Source organism: Aquila chrysaetos, chromosome 13, assembly GCF_900496995.4.
Source record: "Aquila chrysaetos chrysaetos chromosome 13, bAquChr1.4, whole genome shotgun sequence".
Taxonomy (NCBI): domain Eukaryota; kingdom Metazoa; phylum Chordata; class Aves; order Accipitriformes; family Accipitridae; genus Aquila; species Aquila chrysaetos.
In genome coordinates, this window is record NC_044016.1 from 27,854,683 (window position 1) to 27,880,638 (window position 25,956).

The 25,956-nt window shown below is 40.3% G+C and overlaps 1 protein-coding gene across 1 annotated transcript; it reads left to right on the forward strand.

The window, feature by feature from the left end:
* OPN3 (opsin 3) lies at positions 1-25,444 on the forward strand. The gene is made up of 4 exons (XM_030035875.2): positions 1-440; positions 18,085-18,404; positions 19,524-19,775; positions 22,791-25,444. The coding sequence occupies exons 1-4, from the start codon at positions 89-91 to the stop codon at positions 23,052-23,054; spliced, it is 1,188 nt and encodes a 395-aa protein (XP_029891735.1). The 5' UTR covers positions 1-88; the 3' UTR covers positions 23,055-25,444.
* Positions 25,445-25,956: the final 512 nt, after the last annotated feature.

Sequence of the window (25,956 nt, forward strand, 5' to 3'; positions counted from 1 at the left end):
CCTCATTAGCGGTCTGCGATGGGGCTAGGAGCGGACGGAGGGTTAGTCCCGCTCCGGCTGGGCTATGAGCGGCGCTGAGCCGTGAGCCATGCACTCCGGGAACAGCACGGGCGTGACGAGCCGCCCGGAGCCCGCGGCGGCGGAGCAGGAGGCGCCGGGCGAGCGGCCCCTCTTCAGCGCCGGCACCTACGAGCTGCTGGCGCTTCTCGTCGCCACGATCGGCATGCTGGGCTTGTGCAACAACTTGCTGGTGCTGGTGCTCTACTACAAGTTCAAGCGGCTCCGCACGCCTACCAACCTCTTCCTCGTCAACATCAGCCTCAGCGACCTGCTGGTGTCCGTCTTCGGCGTGAGCCTTACCTTCATGTCCTGCCTGAGGAGCCGCTGGGTGTGGGACGCCGCCGGCTGCGTCTGGGATGGCTTCAGCAACAGCCTCTTCGGTGGGTGACGGGGCCACCGTCGCCTCCCGTCCCTCCCTGTCCCGCCGGGTCCCTCCTGTGGGCTGCCCTCGCTCCCCTTGCCTGCTCTCCCCGGGGGCCCCGCGTCACGTCCCCCCTCCGCACCTGTCCCCCGCCGTCACGTACCCCCGCCTCAACCGTCCCCTCCCTGCCTCCCTCAAGCCACCGCCGCGCCCCTCACAGCTTGGTCCCAGGAGTTTCTTCCCCTGATCAGCCCTTCGTCCCGCTTCAGTTGGCGCCGCCCGCCCGCCCTTCCTCCCTGGCGGGGCGCGGGGCGGGAGGAGGTGTTCTCCCTGCCGGGGGCCGGGGCCCGGCGGGCGGCGGGTGAGGAGCCGCCGCTGTGGGGGCTCGCGGGGGGCCGGGGTTGGGGGTCCCCCTCCCGGCGGCGCCGCACGGCAGAGTTTTGGTAAGAAAGTCGGCAGCGCTGAGGAGAATGGTCCGGAGCAAACAGTAAATTCGTCGGGAATCGGTTTCTCGGCCTCCCGCCCTTGCCGGTGTGGCGGGAAACAGGGGAAAAGACGGCAGCGTTGTGGAAAGGGGTCTCGGAGTCGACCGAGCGTTGCGCAGACTTCGTGGGCGTAAAAGATTGTGTTTTACATGAGGAAGCGCTGCGATCTGTGGATAAGGAGCACGTACGCCTCTGTAGGGTCGGCGGTGTCCCGCCGCGGTGGCACCGGTGGGAACCTGGCCGTGTCCTGTGGCAGTGCTCCCCTGCCCCCGAGGGGTGCAGCCGCCCCGGTGTCCGGACGCGTCTGTCTATAAAGCTGCCCAGTGTGTGGCAATGCCTTGAATTTCTTTATCCGTATCTGAAATTCAAGTACTATCTTTCAGTCATAACAGTGTTACAGTTGGTTTTTGGGAAACCACCCATTCCCATGAAATGGGATTTTTAGCACTGCAGGAGGAGTACTTCCGCTACTTCCATTTTCAAAAACTGTAAGCTCTTTACCGTTTTCTCTCCTGACATTCATACGTACTCTTTACAGAAGCCTGCAGAAGAATAGGTTGCGGTCTAGCTATGTGTGTGCAGTCTGTTAATATGACTCTGTCTTTACTGATAAAGGATGCTGCAAAAGAACAGGATTGTGTTTCTAACAGTGAAAGTAAGTGCTTGGCTGATCAATAACCAAATCTAAAGCTTCTGTCAGATCCTTTGTTCTGGAAGAGGTGTATAAATTAGAGTGGATCACAGTGCACCCATGCAATGTGTATGCACTGAAAATTGGCTCTAATAAGGCAAATTGAAGTCTTTAGCAAGCTTTGTAGCTTTCCTGCATAATCTTTCTTTCACGTGGCCCTGTAGTCCACCTTTGCTGGGCTGCTGGGATGAAGGTGCGTGGTTGCTCATGATTGATGTGACTGCTGCTGCATAGTGCAGCAAAAATCTTATGTCTTGGAAGCTGTGGTGGATGCAGGATGTAGTTAGTCATTTGTGCAAAGTTTGGTATTGGATGATTTCCGTGCTGCACAGCTGTTGGACATTTGTTTGTTAGTGTTATTAGAAAAAGTGCTAGAGAACCTAGCTAACATAAGGCTGTCTATATCACACAGCCAGTTCAAATACTTGAGAAACTCCAGCATCTGCCAACCAGATTCTGCCAGGCAACTGAACGTTAAGCTTACATAGGAGAAGTGAAGTATAGTTCTGTTCCTATCTTTATCCCTTATATTATACTTACTATTTTTGAGAGGCATAGGGTCAAAAATCAAGATGCATAGTAGGGGTAATGTTAAAAAACAGACTGTAATAATCTCTTAACATCTTCCAAAGATAGAACAAGTAGAAACAATGAGGTACAAATTGGTAAGTAAATTGCTTGATCACATGTGATTTTTTTAATTTCTGTTTATTTTGGAGTATTAATTTGGCACTATAAACCTATTCAGTGTGATGCTTTCCTGTATCCCTTATTAAATAAATTTGTTCCCAAAGAAATGTAGGCAAATTCATGGGCCTTATCTACAGAGTAGTCAAGCTAGCACCACTGGTTTGTAAAATTACATCTTCCTGTGCTTGGTCACATTATTTTCCTCTTCCATAGTGTGTTTCAGTGCGAAGAATTTTTTTATGATGTATTGGAAAAGTGTGTGTTTGTATGTAGTTTGTCATATGGAAGTGGAGAGTAAATGCACAACTTAATGTTCAGGAATATCTGATGCCTGAATTTACTTTGTTCAGCTGCCATGTAAAGTCATAGAAGATATTTAACTTGGCTATTATAATTTGATGCTAACCTAATAAAGTTATGTCTAATCTTAAGCTTTCCTTTTGTACATTTTTTTATATTTTGTATTGTTTTCATATTCTTAGCTGGAAATAGAAAGATTGGTTTTTTTCTGTTTGTGAAGATAAGTGGTTCCCCACCTAACTGAGTATGGTATCAGGGGTATGTCAATACTGAGGGGAGGGGGAAAAAAATGATGCCCTGCAGGTAGCATCACACTGTGTTTGCCATCTGGACTATTGCCACCACAGCTTCTATTTTCATTTTGTAATATGTCTATGAAGAGAGCAGCAATTTGAAAGGGTTTTGGTTTTGTTTTTTTTCCTGGTGGTGGTGGTGAAGATACTGATTGAAGATTTCATTCAGAGTACCCAGATAGTATATTTATAAATACACTTGTCTTGTATATAGAAGCCCAAGTCAGCTATTATCTTGGGATGGTGGGGAAGGTAATGTAATGGAAGTCTGCTAGGTAATATGCGTACAAGCGCTGCTTAAAGCGTGATACTCCCCCACCCTCTCCCCCCAGGAACTTTTGGGAATAAAAAGTACATGCATTGATCAGAAGACATACAAAATTGGCAGCTTTTAAAAGTGAAGTTCTCATTAACTAAGCAGAGTAGTTTCAGCTTTGCAGTTTTCAATTGCTCAGTAAACCAGAGTGACCTAATAAAGACTATTCTAGAATAAAATGGTGGTAGTTCTGATACCATGGATATGGAGTCTATTAAATAATAACAAATACTGTGAGGTTACTTTACTGCAGTGGGTATGTGCTGGGATTGGACCCAGTCCAGCTCATTTTACATTAGATGACCAAAACCTGTTTATTTACAGCTATGCAATTACATTCTTGAGTATGAACTTGGACATTGCTATGTAAGCTTTTTGTACCAGCCCTTCAGGTCCAAAGGCTGTTCAATCTTAAGTTCAAAGAAGAGAATCCTTATGTAACTCTTTTTCTTGGAAGAACAGCCCCTAAGCCCCAATACTTGGTGTAAGCTGTCTTCTGCATCTGTTGACCTATAAATGAGAGGTTCCCCTGACAGTAAACAAGTTTGGGACACATGATTAAAGCTGCTTTTTGAAAAAAATATGGTATTCACTTTAAATTCAGAGTTAATTCTCAGCAAGTTTTAAAAATCGGATTCTTTCCAATTAGTGTAGTTAATAATCAGGACTCGCTGTGAAAACTGTGATCATGCAGCTTAATTTTAAATGGTCACATGTGTTGTTACAATGTTTTTGCTGATACTGTTTTGAAAGCCAAGATCAAGGTATTTCTGTGTTCCTCCTAAGACTGTCAATATGATTAAATACATAGGTGGAATGTGTGCTTAAAATAAACTGGTAGCATCTACATTTTCTGAAATCTTTGTTATGTAATGACAACTTCCCCTGCCCCGCCTGCCCCCAACAAGAAGGAGGGCCCTCTCTACACTTCTCCTAGAAATTTTGGATGGGAGAATCTGAAAATTTCCATGGTAAAAGTGCCTCTCATTTTATCAGCCAGTCTAGCAGTTTGGAGGCATGTGAGATCCAGAACTTTGACACTGTAAGCAATTGTTCATGTTCTGAAACTTTTTAGTTGAAGGTGGCGACAGAACTGCAGATTGTCTAGGAATGAATGGCTATTTTTTGTGTTCCTTGCAATAGTCTACTTCTGCATTATTGTAACTTTATTGTTGGGCAAGTCCATGTAGTAATATCTGCTTCTTTTGTTGCAGCTCTGACAGCTCAGAACTTGCTGTTCATGCTACTGCTGGCTGTTTTTTCTGGGACTTGAAAGCTTTTCACTGAGCCTTTAGAATGTGCAGAGATCTGCTTGCTGTAGTGCAGAACTGGTCATTTTGACTACTGAAGATCTGTCCTTGTCACACAAGTAACAATCCCCATTTTCTTTTATTCATTGGATTCTGAAGTCAAGATACAGTTTAGGTATATATGTCCTCACAACAGAGGCCATGAAAAGAGCTTCTCTTTGCTGTTACAAAGCCATTCTTAGCACTCCATATACTAGTGTGGTGAAAATTACATAGATCAGATGACTAACTGACAAGTCTTAGTCTAAGCTTTGATGACATGGTTGTCTGACTTAGACAGTAATCCCTATGTAATTTAGTTATATTCAGTTCTAGTATTTATGTTTTAACAGGTGATGTATCCTGATGGAATATGGTAGCTACTTCAATTAAGTGATGTTTTTAAACTGTGAGGGTCACCTTTCCATGGAGGTGTGCAGTCAACTCTGTCCTGGTCTCGCTGAGTCTGCCACCCTCTCTTTATGTAAAAGGTTGTAACACTTTCCCTGTTTGTAGTCAACCAAGCTGCAAGTAGTAGAGATCTGTGTAATCTCTTTATCTGATCAAGTAATACAACTCATATGTGGGAGGTTTGCTGTCTATCACTGAAAGCATAGGTTTTGGGGTGTAATTGCTAAAGAAGACACCTGGCAGCTAAACATACCCAAATGTCTTTGTTGACAGACATGGATACCCTCTTACCTGAAGCAAGAATTTGTTTAATTGTGGAATACAGGCTCAGGGCTATTTACAAACAGACAGACAAGATTTTTTTAAAATGACAGTGACGGTTGCAGAACTTGATGTGCACAAGAGAAGTTTGTATCCTGCCCATCTACGGGCAGCAGATGTCTGCTTTAATGCCTTCTGTACATAGCAATAGGCCCTGAGAGTTCAGAAGTAAGCTAGTCTGATCATGTGGAACATACATAGGTACCTCAAGCATAAATCACTTCAGCTACAAGAAATGGGAACTAAACCATCTGCGAGTAGTGTTCTTCTAATGCTTTCTATGTGTTTAGTTGAGCAAGGGAAGAAAGGAGTGGAAAAGCTGGTTGATGAATGGTCTTGAGGAACAGGAACCAAAATCATGTATCTGAGGCAGTCTCTTGACAGAAGATTGCATAGTAAAGGTGTGCTCTGGGTAGGCTTTATATTATTAAAGCTTAATTGTTTGTGATTGAAAGGCTAGTGTTACTGAAGTGTGATTAGAGACCTCTGTCTTTCCTAACTGTAAGTTGTTCTCATAAGGGTAAATAAACACTGGCAGCCTGTAATTTCAAATTAATTGAAAGTATTATGACCCTTCTGGACAAGTCACCATTGGTATACAGCAGCTAGATCTTGATGAGCTACCAAGTAAATGTTGAGATCCAGGTGTATACTCTCTTTCAGTAACGTGAACTGGAGGATGGGAAGATTTGTAAGTGGTTTTACAGACTGTACTTTTCTGTGAAATGCTGCAGTGTAGAGCTAAGTTTATTTTATTTATTTATTTTAAGGCAAGCTGATTTCCCCCCCTCCCCCTTCTCACACACACATGATACTGAAAGTAAGGATTAATTGCCAGAGACTGTCCTGTGAACCTGGCTTTGGTTACAGCCTATTTTAAAACAAAGCAAAAACATTTATCTGTATATAATTGTTAGCTACTTCATCTAAGGCTCTTCTCTGCACATTGAAAGAATGATGCTCTGTGCCACCCTCTTGCATTACCAATGTATGTTATATGTGCTGATTTAATCTCACTAAAAGCATTTTCTGTGGTTACTCAGCAGGCAGTTTTAGGATCTTGGGTTATAGACAGCTGGAGACTCAATCAGCATGCTTTCAGCTTTAGCAGGTTTTTCTGAAGTGAATTAATCACTTGCAGGATTGAATGTGGAAGAGGTGATTAATTCCACTGTAGTTTTATAGGAGAGGTGTATATAAAATATACTTGAAGTCTATTGTGTTTAGGAGAAGTGATTTTCATCTACTTAGATTTGACTGTGGATGCTAAAATTTGTTGAAAAATTAGAAGTGATACATAGCTGTTGCCTAAAACGTATTGTAACACTTAATTGCTGAATTCAAATAGACTGCTTATGTATTTTGCAATACAAAACTACAGAGTGCAATAGTACCTTGTCTTGCCATGGACAAGAAGTTGCTTCTACTAAATTGCTGCTGTCTAGTTTTTCAAACATGAAGGGGGTGAGGAGGGATTGCAGAAGAGTGGCTTTCCCCTCTGATTAGGTATGCAAAATAGTAAGTCAGCACTTGGATGTAGGTCAAAGATTAATTGATATAGAAAATATGTCCTTTGACAGAAGTTGTGGTCTGTCTCAAGGTTGAATCTCATTTGCTACATTATGCTGTAGTTGCTCTGTAGAGATGCTCACACTTTGGGAATACATACATACCTGATACCCCCCCTCTGTCCAAATTACAAGCCATGTTTTGGGGGAAGCAGTATGGTGAACCATGCAAATAAGTTGTATATTGCATGGAGAGGGCAGAAGCAATTGTGGTTGTTAGAACTAGTTGAAACTAACACTTCTGTTCTTAAGCTGTTGCAGTGTTTTTGTTCTAATTAAGGATTATAAAGTCAGAATACACACATCTAATGGGACAATGCACTGCTGCTCAGATGTGTTTCACCCTCTTCTCCTTGATGACCTACACTGTGTAGCTTGAAGTATTTAATGATGTATCCAGACTAATATGACTCCTGGAAAACCCAGAGTACAGAAGAAATAATTATCACATATTAGACATAATCAAATCTACACCAAATGCAGTATTTCAGTAGGAAAACAAAAAATAGCAAAACTGAGAATTTTCTTTCAAAAAACTCAAACAACAAGAAATAGTTTATCATTCCTCCCTCACTCTGAATGGCTGGCTACTGGAGGAAGAGTTGCAACGTAGAAATTGCACACTAATGGCTTAAACAAGAAGACGCTTTTCTTTTGCTACATCTGACCTAGGCAGCTTAAATAGGAATGATGTCATTCATGCTAGGGTAATTGCCCAGGCTTAAATCGAGTTCAAACTAACATCTGTAGTTCCTAAACACAAAGAGTGTTTATGTTTATAATCAGTAGTTACAGACAGGAGTATCCTCTGAGATGAAAATCTGTAGATCAAACAAGGATTATCAGTAAACACTGAGCAGTCAAGTCTTTCAGAAAGAGTTAGGAAGACTGATTTGCTAGTAGAGTAAATCACCCCTCAGAATCTTGGGCCTTAGTCTTGAATCAAAATATATAGATCTTGAGTATCTCAAGAAGCTTTAAGCATAACAAAATTTGTTTCAGGTAAAAACTAAAAATTGTTCTGAAATGCATATTTTTGACTCTTAGTAAAATAATGAATTCCCATATTTGCCTCTCCCTTGCTTGAAGAAAAGTACAGGTTCTTGTTTCAGGGGCTAATATCCAAACAATAACCATAATGGCTTTCTGTAACAGAGTGTTTTTTTTTTTTTTTTTAATCAGCACATATTTAATCATATTAAAATATGCAACTTGCTTGGAATGAAATCTAAATAATTTCCAGAAAAGCTGCTTGGGGGGGTGGGGGTGGTGTGGTGTGTAAAATCCAGTGCTTTACTCTGCTCTAGGCCACAAAAACTGAATCGTACATGGAAAATGGAGCCGTCCACATGCATAAATCATACGAGGTAGCTGGAAGCAGCACAAGAACATGCATGATGTATGTATGTAGTGAGCTAAAAAAGGCAAGGTTCTTCCTGGTGAGAACTGCCACCAAAGTGTATGGCATTACGCAAAGCACTGCATTTCTGTGGGGACAGCACAAGAAGCCTTGCATTTGTGTGCTCTTGGCAAGTCTCTGCCAAGATTTGACTTAAGTAACGCTGTACATTCTGTAGTTAGAATGGGCATTGTTACCTGCCATTTACCAGCCAACCAAAACTGACCCAAAATCAATGTACTGCAGGGGAACAGGGAGGAGGGGAGAGAGTAAATTAAAGAGAACTCCATCTTCCATTTATAGTAGCTTGAAACAAAAGATTCATGGTTGCTTCACAGGGGTGCTAATAGGCCAATTTATCGAAAGGACTGGCACCAGAAAGTGGCATGTAGGAGCAGTGATGGATATCTTAATCAGCATATGTATTAGATGCTTCAGGTTTTGTTATCTGTGGATGAATGGACTGTATTCTCACTTCTTTAATGGTAGTTGTGACTTGAGATTCTTTATGGTCATAGATTTGCCTTTCAATTTGATTTCTGAGCATGCAAAGAAGAAACCCAGTAGTTGTACTTGCTACTGCCATGTATTCCCATCCTTTCCCACCAAAATGTGTGATACGAAATAATGTGTTTATAGGCAGCGGGATTTAAAAAGAGATACCGAAGATGGAGGAATATAGAGGACGAGACAGGCTTATGTGTGCAAGTGAAGAGATTGACAGGAATGGCTCTGAAAACAGACTTAAGAGAATCTTTGAGAGAGTGACAAATATTCTACTTATATGAGATTTTTTTTTTGTGTGTGTGTGTCTGCTCTAGGTAACACTGTGTATAGGGTTCCTTTTTCTTATTCCTGCCATATCAGCTACAAATTTTGGGAGTTGGCTTCTACTGCTCCACAAGGGTATGGCTCCACTCAGAAAGTGCCAGCTCAGCACTGTGGGGGAATTGTGGCATCAGGCCAGACATGTTATATACCTGAAGGATATTCCATCAGCTTATGTGAAATATCCAGGACCTAGCCTTGCAAAGAGATGATTCATACTAGAGTGTCACATATGAAAGAGACCCTGAAGTCTGCTGACTTAGCCAGCATAAAGCTAAATACCAGACGCATGCAACTATTTGTTATGAGATAACATTGAGGACAACACACAACCACCACCTTCCCCCTCCTCCCCTGCCTCAGAGAGCCTTAACCTCACAGGATATGGAGTCTCATAACTTACTTAATTTCACAGCATGAAATACCAGGGATAGTTACCACAGTGTTGCCAGGTGCATGCTTACCAGCCTCTGTGCTTTATTTAGCATATGAGTAGTTAGAGAACACTTACACCTGTTCTTTAGTGTTCAAGTTCTGGGATTGTTTTGAAGCTCAACATCACAGCTACAGTCAACGTGAAGAAATCAATGTTAAGAATTAAGCCATACTGGGGGGGAATAAATCTGTACTTTTCTTCATGAAATTTGTAACAGGAAGGTTATATTTTTCATTCTTGTTAGTAAGTTGTTTTCAACACTTATCTACAGTGTGGAATTCCGATTGCTAATGCAAATTAAAATGTTTTTACTTCTGTTTTAACCTGAATTAGCTAACTCGGGTCAGCATTGGGAATTTATTATTTTTTACAGTAGAACCAAACTTTCAAGTTTCTTTGTAGTTTTTGATCTGAATATGCAACTATGACTGAAAGTAGATAAATTAATACCATACTGCTACTGCTCAAATTTGCCTAGAAGTTCAGTGACTAGACAAAAGAAGGGTATAGCAAGTAAGACCACTTTTTCCTCTAATTTAAATATGAATATCATCCAAACTAAATTATGGTCTTTATGGAGGCTTGCATAGTGTTTGAAAATCAAGGTGGCTACAGTTGTATGTTACCCCTAATTGTTTTTAAATATAGGTTGTGCCAAGAAGGCTTAATGACCACAGAAAAAGGAGAGAATCTTTAATGCCCAGCATAGATATCCCATCAGATCCACCACATGCATTATATTTCAGATGTATGTCTTATTGAGATGATTTAACAGGTTTAGCCAAACCACAAATGACCAGTGCTTTTGTATTGCTTTGTACACAATCCTGCATTTAAGCCCCTTAATTGTGATTATCTAACCATTACCTCCATCCTTCCTGACATAAGCATTTAGTGTTAATATTGGGCAAAGATACAGAACTGTGAGCTGGCCATAAAGAGTGACCTGTTCATGACAAGAGTGACAAGATAAACTTTATGATGAAACAATGTTTTAAAAAAAGAAATCACTAACAGTGGAAAGATGATTGAAAGATATTGAAGTGGAGCCTAGTGTAGAAAAGGGAGCTCTTTAGAATGAAATAATTCTGAAAGCTTTGGGTTAAAATTCAAAGTGAATAATGGAGGCCTTATGTACAGAGGCTCCATTAATGTTTAATATGGCTTTTGCTTGAAGACTCCAGGATTCATTCGTGAACTCTTTGCAGTGGACCATAATGAACTTCACTCGGCCTTCTCTATAGCTTCATTGACATTTGCTGGGAAAAATCTGGGCAACAAGCAAATATGCGCTATATCTAATGCAGCTATGATACAAAGGTGAATTTTCATCTATTTGTTTCAAGCTTTAACTGTGTATCTGAAACCACTTTTACACTTCTGCTAGTTATCTTGCAGAACAAAACACATCAATCTAGAGGATTAGCTTTTATGGAAATTATTTTGATATAACAGCTTTAGCTTCAAGGGCAAACTGATAAGCATGTACATTGCAAGCTTATTTGATAGTTACTGATTCAGAAACTATTTTCTTTAAAGATGGAAAGTCTGATTAAAGATTTGACTTCTAGACCTCTGCAAATAAGTCTGCTCAGGCAGGAATTTATTAGAAGCAGGCCCTTTAAGAAATGAGCACTTAAATCCATTTGTGAGTGACTTCAAAATGAATGACTTCTTACTGAACCCTTTGAACTGTGCATCTAGATAGGTCTTGTGAAAAGCTCTGGTTTACTTCATGAAAGCTATGACTTTATATGTAGGTTGAACAATTATTCTGTAGCTGCGTCTTTATATGTCATATTTGTTGGCTATCTTGTTCTTGGCATTAATAGGTTAATAGAGCAGATTTAACAGAATCCTACATTACCATGGAGAAAAAAGCAACTAACTTAAAATAATCTCAAAAGGAAATGGAACTCTTCCATTTGTTAATCATAACAAAGAGCTGTAAAATTCTAGCAGTACTCTCTAGGATGTTCAATAAGTCACAAATGCTGCTTGAAACCACCCCTTGACATCGGAGCTAACCTGTAATTGAATTAATTTCACCTACCAAAATGTATAAATTCTCCCTTCTGCACTTCTCAGTTAATTATAATTTCTTCATTTGAGAATAAATTTTTTATCCTTGGTATCAATGCAGCAGAGGTACAGGTAACTACCCAAATAAGATATAAATAACTCATTAATTTTTTTTTTTTTTTGTCTTGTGTAGAAACCTGCTTGGAACTTGACAGTGCTATTAGCATACGGAAAAAAACCCTGCAGACTGTCAAAATGCATGTTACACACTAACTGTGGCATGTTGAGTTTGAACAGACTTTTTCAAGATTTTTGCTACTGTGAGTGTTACTAGTTCATATCATTATCTGTGGAGGTGGCAGGCATATTCCAGCTCTCGCTACTTAGAGTTGTACGAGACCCTTGGGGATTTTCTGCTTTTATGGCTTTGCAGCTTCGTAATGGAATTTGTTGCCACAAAGTGTGCGCACAGAACAGCTGAAATTCCCAATAGTTGGGAGACTCAAATAACATATAAGGTTTCCAGTCATTGCTGCAGATCGCTCGCAGATATGAAAGTCAGTTCATACTTTAACGGTGTATCCATGAGGCTATTCTAGTTACACAAGCTGATCTGTGCTGCTTCTTTCTCAAAGTTTTTGTTAGAAGTATCAAATGTGCTTTGGTTGCATATTGATGCAGAATGGAAAAGATGCATAATGGGGGTGGGGGAAATTAAAATTGTTTTCTATTCTAGTCTTGCCCTTGCCTGTACTGAAGTCCTATTAAAAAACAAGGACCTCCACCACCCCCCAGTGCAAAACTGGACCTTGGGTTCCACTGACGTTTAGTGGAACATAAACTCCTAAGTAATTTTGACAGTTTTGAAGATTCTGCCAGTTGAGAATTTTTTTATACCTAACTCTAAAATATAAAAAGAAATAGTTGAAACTTTTACAAGCTGGAAAAATGTTGCCAAGAATTACAGTCATTATTTCTATCAAAAGCAAGAGCTCCCCAGTTTGTAGTATAACTGAGAGTTGTGCAGCTGCTTGTATTTTGAGGTCTTAAACAACTTGTGGTAATAACGTTTGAAACCTTGAAATCACAGGCTTAACCTTCAAATTGCACAGACTTTATACGGTAAAATCAAGATAAGTTTTATCTTGTACAGATTTTTGCAAGCTTTATTTCGTTTTGAAAAAAGGCATCAGATCATACAGTATACTAATAAAGATATTCATAGAATCATAGAATACCAGATTGGAAGGGACCTCAGGGATCATCTGGTCCAACCTTTCTTGGCAAAACCACAGTCTAGACAAGATGGCCCAGCACCCTGTCCAGCTGAATCTTAAGTGTCCAATGTTGGGGAATCCACCACTTCCCTGGCGAGATTATTCCAATGGCTGATTGTTCTCATTGTGAAAATCTCTCCGCTTGTGTCCAATTAGAATCTCCCCAGGAGTAACTTGTACCCATTACCCCTTGTCTTTTCCGTGTGACCCCTTGTAAAAAGGGAGTCTACATCTTCTTTGTAGCCACCCTTTAAATACTGGAATGTGGTGATATGGTCTTCCCTAAGCCTTCTTTTCTCAAGGCTGAACAAACCCAGTTCTCTCAGCCTTTCCTCATATGCCAGGCTTCCCAGTCCTTTGATCATCTTTGTGGCCCTTCTCTGAACCCTCTCCAGCCTGTCCACATCTTTTTTTTTGCATAGCAGGGACCAAAACTGAACACAGTATTCCAGGTGTGGCCTGACAAGAGCTGAGTAGAGTGGGATAATGACTTCTTTATCTCTGCTGGTGATGCCCTTATTGATGCAACCCAGCATCCTCTTGGCTTTCTTTGCCACAGCAGCACACTGTTCACTCATATTGAACTTGTCCACCAGGACCCCCAGGTCCTTTTCCACAGAGCTGCTCCCCAGCTGGGTAGATCCCAGCCTGTGCTGCACTCCTGGATTATGTTTTCCCAGGTGTAAGACCTTACACTTGTCCTTGTTGAACTTCATAAGGTTCTTGTTAGCCCACTCTTCCAGTCCATCCAGATCTTCCTGCAGGACAGCTCTCCTTTCTGAAGTGTCCACTTCCCCACTCGGTTTGGTATCATTGGCAAACTTCATCAGGGTACACTTGGTCCCATCATCCAGATCACTTAAGAAGATATTAAACAGTGTTGGGCCCACTATCAATCCCTGGAGGACCCCACTTGTGACAGGTTGCCAGTTTGAAAAGGAGCCATTTACCACCACCACCCTCTGGGTGTGGCCTGTCAGCCAGTTCCCCACCCACCACACAGACCACTTGTCTAGACTGTAAAGCATTAGTTTCTCAAGGAGGAGGCTGTGGGAAACCATATCAAAAGCCGTGGGAGAAATCCAGGTAGACAATGTCCACTGCTCGCCCCACATCAACCGAGCAGGTTACTTTGTTGTAGAAGGCAATCAGGGTTGTCAGGCACAATTTGCCCTTGGTGCATCCGTGCTGCCTTTTCCCAATTATGTGCTTCATTTGACTTGCAATAGCCCCCAGGAGGATTCATTCCACGACCTTCTCAGGGACTGAAGTAAGACTGATGGGCCTATAATTTCCTGGATCCTCCTTTAAGTCCTTCTTGTAGATGGGGGTGACATTAGCCTTCTTCCAGTCTTCTGAGACATCCCCCAATCTCCACAACTCCTCAACGGTTATAGAGAGTGGCCTTGCAACGATGTCAGCCACTTCTCGTAACACCCTTGGGTGGATAACGTTAGAGCATATTGATTCATAGGGGTCAAGCTCTTGTAATAGTTTGCATACCACCTCTTCCTTCACAGACAGTGGGTCTGTGTGTGCATCAACCTGGATTTTTGTTCCCAAGGCCTGGGATTAATGTCAAGTGTATGGAAACAGTTCTAAAAAAGACCGACTACTAGATTCTTATGGAGTAATGGGCGTTTAACTTAAGTCATGAGAGTTACTTTATAGAATTTCTATATTAAAAAGATGGACAATCAAATTTGCAACTTTAACAAAGTTATTTGCATTCTGTGGGAGTATAGTAGTATTTCATACACCTTTTTTTCATACTTTTTTTGTAACGTTAAAGGAGGGGAGGGCAAAAAAAGCAGTGCAATCTTAGAGATTCCTGTGACACTAAATAGTTTCTGAAATGCTGATGATGCTACTCGGAAGTTGTTCCTCTGGCTATTTCTGTTCCACTCAGCAATGTCTGAATACTGAGAAATGCTGCCTGTAGTTCAATTCCACTCATTCAGTAAAAGTAGTTTATTGGTAATCCCTCACCTGAGAGTTAAAAGGTACTTATCTGCCCATTTAAAAACATGTTTGTTTAGGTGTGATGCACACTCTCAAGATAGCTTCTACCCATTGAACACACTGAAATTTTGTTTTCTTATGAATTCCTCTGTCATGTAGCCCACTGTAGAAGTAACAAAAATGACAAAACCAAAGTGATTCTTAAACAGCATTATCTACAGCACCCTCTACCAGAATTAATGCGGGTTTTTTTCCCCTAGTTATGGACTTCATCTTTCTAATACACATTTTAAAACTCATCTCCTTAGGACAGATCTTGATATTCCTGTTCTTACAGGTATTTCTGCATGTTATCTACCACAAATAAACAGGCAGCCATTGCTTCACAGCACATAAGAGGCTTTTTTTTGGACAAAATTTCTTATATTTTGTCTTATCCTGCAAAGGCATTTTGTTTCCAGTTTCTATTTTTATGGTTAACTACTTCAACCTCTACTCTTACAGCTCTGACCTTGTTACAGTAGAGATCCTGCGTCAAAGAGGAATTTACTGTAATATGCTGTGACCTGCATTTCTTGCCTTATGCCTGCATGCTACCAGACACTTCTTGAATACCAAGAGAACAGGGATTTGCATTTCAGTACATACTGCCCAATGGGCTAACCAAGGTCAAGGTCCCTTTTAAGGTTCAGGTAGAAAACTCAAGTATCCCTTTAAAGAGCACTGGTTTCAGACTGAAGGGGGCTTGATCTAAAACCGTTCAAAGATCTATGTGTAAGTACCAATTTTTAGAGATATTGAGCTTCCAGTGACTTCCATGAGAATGTCAAGGACTCAGTAAATTATTGCTTCTGAACACCTGTACTTTCAACCAAGCATATGTGCTTTTGATTACTTTGTCATGGCCAGAATTCAGTACTCAATATAAAAATTGATAGGGAAATATTAAGAGTGCACAGGGACATTAGCCATTGAATACCATTGTAGGGAGAAGGAAGGCTGTAAAGAGCAGGAGGTTAACTTAGGAATTCTGACTCGCCACCCTGAAGAGCTGTTCTTTCTCTCCACTGATTGCAAAGCCTCAGTGCACTATGTAAGCAAACTGAGCCTACAGTTGAGTGAAGTGAATTTTCTTCCATAAGCATGTCTGATGATCTTAATAACCATCAGGTAAAATTTTGTAATTCCTAATCTTTGGGCACAGAGAAATGGGAGGTGAACTTCTTGCCTTACCTTCTGTTCAGGAAGTAGACTGCATTTGATTGTATAAAGCATTTACCTGAGCTAGTGTAAGTGTAGAATAGTACCTGTATAATTCTGTAATTATTTTCTAATTCCTGCTAAGGTCTTGCTTAGTCCACATTGTTCAATGTATTCTCAGCACGTTAGGTCCCGAAAAAGGGCATGAAGGACTTGCTATTAACTTCATTTGGAAGAAAAAAAAAAACCAAACCAAAAAAAAAACCAACCAACCAACCAATCAAACCTTAAGTCTTTTGGAAACCCCCTAGTCCATGTTTGCTAGTCCAATTTCTCTTTCAAGCCATGGAAAGAAATCCTATAGCAATGACTTATACAAGAAAAAAAACCCACAAATCTATGTAAAACTAACTGTGAAAGCACTATGCCTTGCCTTCTGCATGCCCAGCAATATCTACTCTTTGTGATGAAGGTTTAAAGATAATGCTGGCAAAAAATGTACATACTAAAAACAATTTTAAAAAAATTCATTGTTTCATTTTGAAGAAAGCCATGACAAGAATGTGGCACATTTTCCTTTAGAGTGGGAAATCCTTCTTGTTGATCAAGAAAGCTTTCTAAACTCATCACCTGTAAAAAGGGATCCTCTAATACTTGTAGGATAAAGTAACTTTCTTAAAGATCTTAAAGCATCCTACTGTGAGGTAGTCAGTTAATAATATGCTGGTTTTGCTGTTGAATGCCTTGACACAGAGGCTATGTGTTCCTCTAGATTTTGTTATTCTTAGTTGCCTTCCTAAAATCCATGTTGCTGGTGCTTGAGTGTGCTATTGTTAATTTGTCTTCCTTAAATGCTTATCCTTTTCTCAAAGTGAGATCAGATATCTGTGATATCCTTTGAAGGTTTCTGTTGGATATAATGTTTTTTCTCTCTTTGGCAGTGAAATCTATGTGTTTAACCTCTACACAACTATATAAATGCATGTTATGACAGATATGAACATACTTGAAAAAATGAAATGCTGTGTGTATGCATGACAAAATACTCGTGCTTCACATTACATAAAATGTACACAAATTTAGACACATATTTGTATAACCACAGAGTGCTGTGAAATACACCCTTTTGTTGCTTAAGAGGTTGTGTATATGAGCTTGATGACTGAATCGTAACAGATTTCAGGAGACTGAAGCGTGCCTGATGGGCAATTTGGTTTTTGATCATCAAATTTCACAGACCATTGAAACAGAAATCCTTATATCCTAATCAAGACAGAATTGCCTTGACTTCATTAAATTATAAAAGTGTCTGTATAGGGTAATGCTGAGAACTGAAAATAATTTGTGATTTCTGTCATAACACGATAATAAGTGTGTAGTGGGGTTGAGGTGGACAGAAAAGGAAGAGAGTGCACAAATAATTGAAACAAAGACTGTGATATTTTTATGATAGCAGCAAGATAGGAAAGGACACTCAAAACAACCCAGTGTCTTTTCCTTCAGCAATGTAACGCTTTGTTTTCCTGGTTGTTCTTTGGAATGCAAAGACTTCCAGGAAATCTTGAACTAAGCTGGAATTTTCCTAGTCATTTTGCTCACGCTAAAGGTGCATATATATGCTTTCAGTTGTTGAAGGCTTTCTTTGACTTCAGTCTCAACTTTGGATTTCCTAGGTTTCTAACAGACTTTGTTATTGCCGATTATCTCATTTTTATATGGCAGCTTAAAAAAAAAAAACAAACCCAAATAACAACAACAAAAAACTACACAAACCACCCCCCCTAAACCCCTAACCAACCCAACAACAACAAAAAAACCCCACAAAAATTGCCTGAAAAAAACCCCCATGCTCCAAGTTGGAGCATGATCTCTTCATGAAGTAACATTTAGGAAGAAGTATTAGCTCGGTCTCTTTTTTTCTTGTCCTACTTGGCCATTGTACATCATGGGTCACATGCCAGCACCATACTCTGAGTAGTTCTGAAGTTAGTGATACTGTTTAAGTTAGTGAGTAATGAGTTGTCACACAAAAAGCTTATTGGTGGTAGATTCATAATATGAGCTAGCTAATTTTGAGTTAACCTGCTAGCAAAGGAAACATTTATCAAGAGCACTTCAGTCCAATTCACAATGTTTGTGAAATTATTTAACTGATTTTCTTTATTTTTCTTACAGGAATTGTTTCAATTATGACTCTCACTGTTCTTGCCTATGAGCGCTACATTCGAGTAGTCCATGCAAAAGTGATTGACTTCTCTTGGTCTTGGCGGGCTATCACGTACATCTGGCTATACTCATTAGCCTGGACTGGAGCACCTCTTTTGGGCTGGAACAGATACACACTGGAAATTCATGGATTAGGTTGCTCAGTGGACTGGAAGTCAAAAGACCCCAATGATACCTCCTTTGTGCTCCTTTTTTTCCTTGGCTGTCTAGTAGCACCTGTTGGGATCATGGCCTATTGCTATGGCCATATTCTATATGCAGTAAGAATGGTAAGTAAGTTCAGGTAAGACTTCTCTCAGTGTAATATTTTCAGTGAATAATGTTGCTGCTGTATATTAAACTTGGATCAGAGCCTAAATTTACACTCTTACTTCCTATTCAAACTTTTGAATGTTTAATGTTCATCCATGTCAGGCACCACTAGAAAGGATGTAGGGTTGGAGGAGAACCAACCTAGAGCTACTAAGGTCTATTTGTTGTATAGTTTTACTGGGAGGCAGGTTAGGGAACTGCTCATGTTCCCTAATCCACATAAGATCCTCCTGTGAAAAAGGGGAAAAAAAGAGAACTCTGCAGCTTTCCTGATTAAAGAGCTCTCTCTCCTCCTTGCCACTCTTGAGATGATAACCCTGTAAAACTCTTCCTCCAAGTGGAGATTAAGCCCTCTTAAAACAGTTTTCCATGTTAAGGCAACCCATTATAATTCAGTCCAGATCTTTAGTGTCAGGAAGTGTTAATGTTTCATATTTTGTGGGTAATTAGTCTGGACCCATTCAAATTTGTGGCCAACAGTATTGGCACAACTGATAACTGTTATGGAGAATGCTCATGTACATGTCACAACTTTATCTCATTTTATGACTCACTTAGATAGCACTGGGAACCTGCTGCCTAGTATTCTGCTTTAAATAGAGATTTCATAATTTTAGGGTAATAAACTAAGTGGCAGAGCAGTACAGAGAAATCTTTTTATGAAATTTTCTTCTCTCTAAAGATTGCTGAAGACACAAATCTACAGGATTGTTTAACTAGTCAGTTTACATTTAGTGGTCCTTTGTCTGAACTTGCTTATGCCAGTGGATGAGGGCAAGTTAGTTTTCAAAAATTATAAGCGCAACATGTTTTGTTCTATCACTGGATTTGTTGCTTTCCAGTAGATTTCCTATTCTATTTTTCCTCAGGTTATGTTTTTACACTTAATATACGCAATAAAAGTCTGGGAAGCATGGTGTAAACTTCCAGAATTGTGGATCACAAGATAAGGTGTATAATGTCTGTGCCTAAAACTAAATTGGTGAATTAGTTGTTTATAAATAAACGTAGAACTATTCAGTTTCAAGTAAAATACAGAGCTATTTTACTTTACATTTTATCTTTTTCTTTTATAGCTTCGCTGCGTGGAAGATTTCCAGACTGTGCAAGTGATCAAACTTCTAAAATATGAAAAGAAGGTGGCTAAAATGTGTTTCTTGATGATCTCCACATTTCTTATTTGTTGGATGCCCTATGCAGTGGTCTCCCTCCTGGTAACATATGGCTATAGCAATCTTGTAACTCCAACTGTAGCTATCATCCCATCTTTCTTTGCCAAGTCAAGCACTGCTTATAATCCAGTCATCTATATCTTCATGAGTAGAAAGGTAGGTAAATTACAGATTTTCTTACTTGAATAATTAGTAGCCAATTCCACAGTTGTGGAGTTTAGATCTGATTTACTTTAATCTGTAAAGCTTAGATTTTTTTTTTTTTTTTTTTTTTTTAAATTTGAACAGCTAGGATAAATGGTAAAGATCTAGTAGAATTAAAATCCCTGATGGTGCTTAAAGTGCTACCTTATCAAAAATTGGATTTTTAAATGTCTGAATTTACACATGAGCACTCACATGAAAGGGAGGGGAAGGAGTGTCAAAACTTAAGTGTCTGCTTTTGACAGTTTATCCATGAAATGGATTACAACTAGAAAGCCTCCCTGGAATCACTCCCTTACCACAACAGAACTCCATCAGAGAAAATTCAGAATATCTGATGTCTGTATTTTAGGAAGAAAAAACTTGCCTCTGACTCTTCTGTTATGGCAACACAAGGATTGAACAACTCAGCATAGTATTTCAAACATTAGACCGGTAACATTTCTCAGAGCTTCATTGTATTCAAAGCCAGAATCTCATGTGGATGACAGTGAAATGTTCTTTGGAGACAAATTATATACTGTTAAGAAGACATACTTATCTATGTGAAACAAGCTTTTATTTTTGTCTGCTTTTGTAATCTTCATTGCGAAAAGTAGTCTGCTGATTTAATGGTGGTAACTAGCTCATTTCAGCGCTTTACAGAGCGGAGAGAGAATGGAAGTATTTGGAGTTATCAGTGGCATGTCAAATACATGGAAACTGGAAAACTATACATTTTTTCTGTAAATCATCAGTACTGTGAAGATAACCACTGAATGCAGTTAAGCAGTGTGGTGAATTTATTTAGACATTAAAATAGCTTCACTATAACCCAGAACGCTAGCTGGAAGTGTAACATGCATATTGTAAACTTCTGAAACCAAGATTGTGTACAGTTAAAGATATCTGGAGTTCAATAGAATCACTCGACAGAGTAAAAAAAAAAAAAAACCATGAATGATTGCCAGAAGGATTTCCCTGGGTTTTCATTACCTTTTAGCTCATTATAGAGATGGAATTTTCTGTGATTTCCTACACTGGTTTGCAATTGCCATGCAGCAGCCCCGGCCAGCCAGCAGTCTGTAGGGACAAGGCAGACAAGTCAGCGGGTCCAATCAGCCAGGCAGTGCAGCTCAGGTCAGGACCAAGGGCAAGGGTGAAGTTAAATGCTGTTCCTGAAGGAAGACAGGAGGCTCCAACGTGGTATCTTGCAGGTCTTCCCTCACAGCTCATTTCACAGCAGGCTGGTCCAAGGTTACACAGCTGCATGATACCAGAGCTGGCCTGGATATGGGGAGCTAACAACAATCATGTTCAAAAAGAATATTTTTCAACGGAATGTTTTTGTTTGTTTGTGTTTTTAATACAGTGGCGCTGACTGTACCTAGATGTCAGGCAGAGTAGCTTATCCAAAAAAGACTTTGTAGGTTCTGAAACCCAGAAGCAAATCAAACTGGTACCAGGTACAATGCCAGTAAAGTCACAGCCGGGATAAGAACAAATCAGCTGAACATGCTTATTGGAGATGCATTGTGAAGTATTTCTCACTCGCCTCTAATTCCAGATTAAAACAAAAATGATAATATTTTTGCATATCGTCTAGGTTATTTTGCTGTCAGAAGGAGTCCTAAATCCAGTTCTTCTATAAAATCCTTCCTCTGTCTGTCCTGTTCTAACATGCTTGTGATTTCTCACTTCCGTACTACTCAGAGGTACCACATTCTCTGAAATCTTGAAGGCCTGATCATTCTCTTGCACCAGACTATCTTTTGCTATCATCTTGTAACTTTCTAGGTCCCCTTCCCAACAGGACCTATTGCCTCCCCTGTGTCAGAGTAGGATTAATTTCCTATAACAAAACCTTGTTCCAAACTGGCATGCCAGAGAGCTTCTTGCATAATAGCTGGAAAAACAAAGTTTTATTATCCTGCCAGGCAGGATAATACAGAATAATCCTTAACACAGCTAAATGGAAAGCTGTTGAGAAATATGTTCTACTCCTTTTTCAGAGAAAAGGTGGGTTGTTTCCCCCTGACCCTGTTTGTTGTTGTGGGGTTTTTTGGTTTTTAAGTCCTCTTCATACATTCCAGGGATGACTTGTTGTGGGTTATTAAAAGAAGAGGAAGCTGCCCACTTATTTTTTTGTAAAACCAGATAATTTCCCCAAAGGATCGTATCTGAGCTTCAGCTGTGTGCATACATGGAACTACTGAATGACTGTGTCCTTTAACCCCCATACCTGAATGCTTTACTTTGTGAGGGGGAGACCATAATTGGAGCATTTAAAATAGTGCTACTACTGGAATTATCATTCTATATACTGATGTGAGCTTTCACTGAATACGTTGCATTATTTAGTCACAAGGCAGAACAGACTTCCTGTATCATAAGTGGCTTCTAGTTAGCTGATAGATTTCTGTTCCTTCCATATTCAATGGGAATATTTTAGTTCTGTGTTACCAACCATTGAGATTTCATTTTACATCTGTGACATTCAATGCTTTTGTTAAAATTCCAGACCCCGGAGTTACTTAAAAAGAAGAAAATATCACTCCGTATCCCATTCCTCCCCTTGTTCCTTCCCTCTGCATTCTCCTGTGAAGTGTTCCTGAGAATATTCTTCCCCTGCTAGATCAAATGTGATTTTTGAATACAGGAACAATACCTATAGCACACTTTGGAGCCTAGTCCTCTTGTTCTTTGCAGATTGTCGACTGCAAATCTTGCTGCTGGCAAAATATTAAATTGCATTTCAGTGACCTCTACTGGCTAGGTGATCCTATTCAGCTCTTTGGTGTAGAGAAAAAAGTCCCCACTAAAAAGCCACCATGTTTGTTGCAGCACTGAAACTAACCTGGAACAAGGTTGAGATATGCAGAAATCTGTTATTTTGGGTCATTTACTGTACTGCTGTCTTCACTGGATCGTACATGATAGTGAACACTTAAGAAATTTTAACTTCATTCTATTTATTCTCTCTTGCAGTTTCGACGATGCCTTTTGCAACTCCTGTGCTTTCGCCTGATGAAATTCCAGAGGACCGTGAAAGAGACACCGGCAACAGGGAATGACAAACCAATACGACCAATAGTTGTGTCTCAGAAAGCAGGGGACAGGCCAAAGAAGAAAGTGACTTTCAGCTCTTCCTCTATCATTTTTATTATCACCAGTGATGACACTCAGCAAAGAGATGAGAACAGTAAACACAATGGGGCAAAAGTAAATGTCATCCAAGTAAAGCCAATATAGGGATGAGCTAGAGAGATGTGAGAACATGATGGACCTCAGCCGGTAGATTGTTTAGGTTGGAGACCGGTTTCAGTGGCACTGTACGTGGACTGCCGAAGGAAACCACATTCTTAAGCTGTGAAATACTGAAGGGATTCTGCATCTGAAGCTCTGCAGGGCAGTTCAGTTTTGGTCACAGTACTGAAATCTCTGCATCTGTGCCAAAATTGCTGGTGGATGTCTTTACTCTGAATTTTCTTAAAGCATGTTGTAGGACTGCCGTTTAGGAGAACTTGGTCAGGCTGGAGGAATGCACTGACAGAAATGTTACGAAGTTCAGCAAGGGCAAGTGCAAAGTCCTGTGCTTGGGGAGGAAAACAATGCTGCAGCACAGCAGGCCGGGCCCTGGCTGCCTGGGATGCAGCTCTCTGGAAAAGGATGTGCAGCCCTGTTGTTCAATGAGCAGGGCATGAGCCTGCAGTGTGCCCTGGCAGCAAGGAAGGGCACCAGCATCCCAGGCTCTACTGACAGGATCAGAGCCAGTAGTCTGAAGTGATTATGCCCTCGACTCATCCCTCATTAGACCACATCTAGATACTGCATCCAGTTTTTGGGACCCCAATACAAGAAAGGCATCTGTAAACTGGGGTGAGTTCAGTGGAGTCCCCCAAGATTGCCAGGGGTGGTAGTACTTGGCCTGTGAGGGGAGGCTGGGGGAGCTGCACTTGACCAGCTTGGAGGTGAAGCATCTTCAGGGGAACCTAATAGCAGCCTTCCAGTAGAGATGGGGAGGTTTTCAACAAGACGGAGCCAGGTTCTTCAGGGTGATTCATAATGGAAGGATCACAGACAACGAGCATGATCTGAAACGAGAGATTTGGATGGGATATAAGGAAAAGCTTTTGCACCCCAAGGGCAGCCAAGCAGTGCAACAAGTCAGAATAGAGATTTCCTGAGGTTCCTTTCAGCTTCAGTTTTTCTGTGATCCCTGAACTGCCAGCATTCCCAGCGTGCAGAGTAATCGGGGAAGAAGGAGGAATGTTTGAAGTTGGCTGCAGTTTAGTTGGTCTGAATTGGTGCTTTGCAGGGTGGGAGGTGGGAAAAGTGGTGTTGATAATGACTGGGATTATGGTTAAACCAGAAGCCCCCATAAAGCTGTCCCTGTGTACTCAGCAAGCCATTCTCTTGGTGCTACCTGGTGGGACCCCTGAGCTACATAGTGAAGAATATCATGCAAATCAAAGCACCAATGAAAAAAGGTCAGTGAAAAGGGAGAATTGGAATTTTTTTGTTTGTTTGTTTGGATATGTGCTTTATGCATCTTTATCTTGCATCCATTTATTCTGTACATGGACCGGGAACATCATCCTTATTAATCCTGAGCCTGCTCTGGCACTCTGGTGAAAGTAATAGTTAGAAAAGAGCAGGGTAATTTTTGCATAAGTTGCAGTGTGAGTAATGATTGTCTGTCCTGGAGCTCAGTAAACAGAACAGATAGAGATTTTTATTTTTTTTCCCTTCATCTTTGTAAGTTTTGCTGGTACAAAGTGGTGACAGGATTCTGCCCCAGACATGGCTTCCTGTCAGCATTGGGTGAGCAAGTTAGAGAACTAATTTTGAATTATGGCAGCTGGTTCTCTACCACATCTGTTGCACCAGTATAATTTCTCTGCCTCAGTCTGCTAAATGAGCAGTGTGGATCTGCAACATGCAGCTTTTCCATCTCTGAGAAAGCTGTAAAAAAAGCAATTAGGAAACTACTTGTTTCCTCTGGGGACAAATCTTCTGAGAGGTATGAAGGAAACATGCTGAATAACTGTTGGCACTGTAGCTATTGGTCCTGCAGTCAAGAACAAAACTTCAGAAATAAATAGAAAAAATCAGGGTCTAAGCGTAGAAGCTTTCAGCTAGTTCCTGGGAGTAGGGAGTGACCAACTCGGAACAAGTGACTGACTTTGTGCTTGTGCCCATGCTTTTGAAGAGGCAAATTCCTTACATGTGCACCCCTCTAGAGCTTTAGCACTGGTAAACTGGCTCTGTGTCATGTTTAAAAGTGCATCTGGAGTCCACTCTGGTTTCTAGATTAAATCACATAATCTGAGAGAAAACAGATGATAAATACTTGTCTTTGTTTCTTTCATATTTGTTATTTTTTGTTTTGCTACAAAAGCATAGATAAGTTGTCTTACCATGTCAAAGATCTGCCCTTACTAAAGCGTGTTCATTGCAATGTCAAGAACTACGTTTTCAGCCAGTGATCACTACATCTATGCACATTTATATTTACAAAGGGAGAAAGATGTATATTAGCATTCCATGTAATGATTCCATCCTTTTAACAAAATGTTTGGCATTTTAGTGTTTTCTGTATGTTAAGCCTTCAGTGAGTGATTAAATGAACTTTATTTATATCAATGTGCTCTTGGTGAAATATTTTTTTTCCCCACTGAGAGGGAGATGGTTTGGTATCATCACTTGTTGGATACAGCTTGAAGGGTAGCATTAGGCCCTGAGAAAACAATAGCATTTCAGGATTCCAACTGACCTTTGTAAATAACAAGTATAGGCTCTGTAAAGAGAAACTATCTACTGTTCAGATTTATGAAGGTAAAATTTGAATAATTACCAGTAACAGTATATAATTTTTTAATAACTGATGTGCAACATACTTACCACTACAATACATAGCACACAAACAATTATGTAACAATATATGAAAACTAAACACTGAAAATGGCTGTAAATTTATCTTGGATACATTGTGTAAATTGGTGGCCTAAAATGATAAATTTTGTGAACTGCTTGAGGTAACTTGTTCTTACAGTCTGTAAAGTGTAACTAGCTTTATAAGTGTGGCTGTGTGAAGTTAGCATGCTGCAGTGCTATTTGCTCATCTTTTAAGCTTAACTGTTTTCTGTGCGTA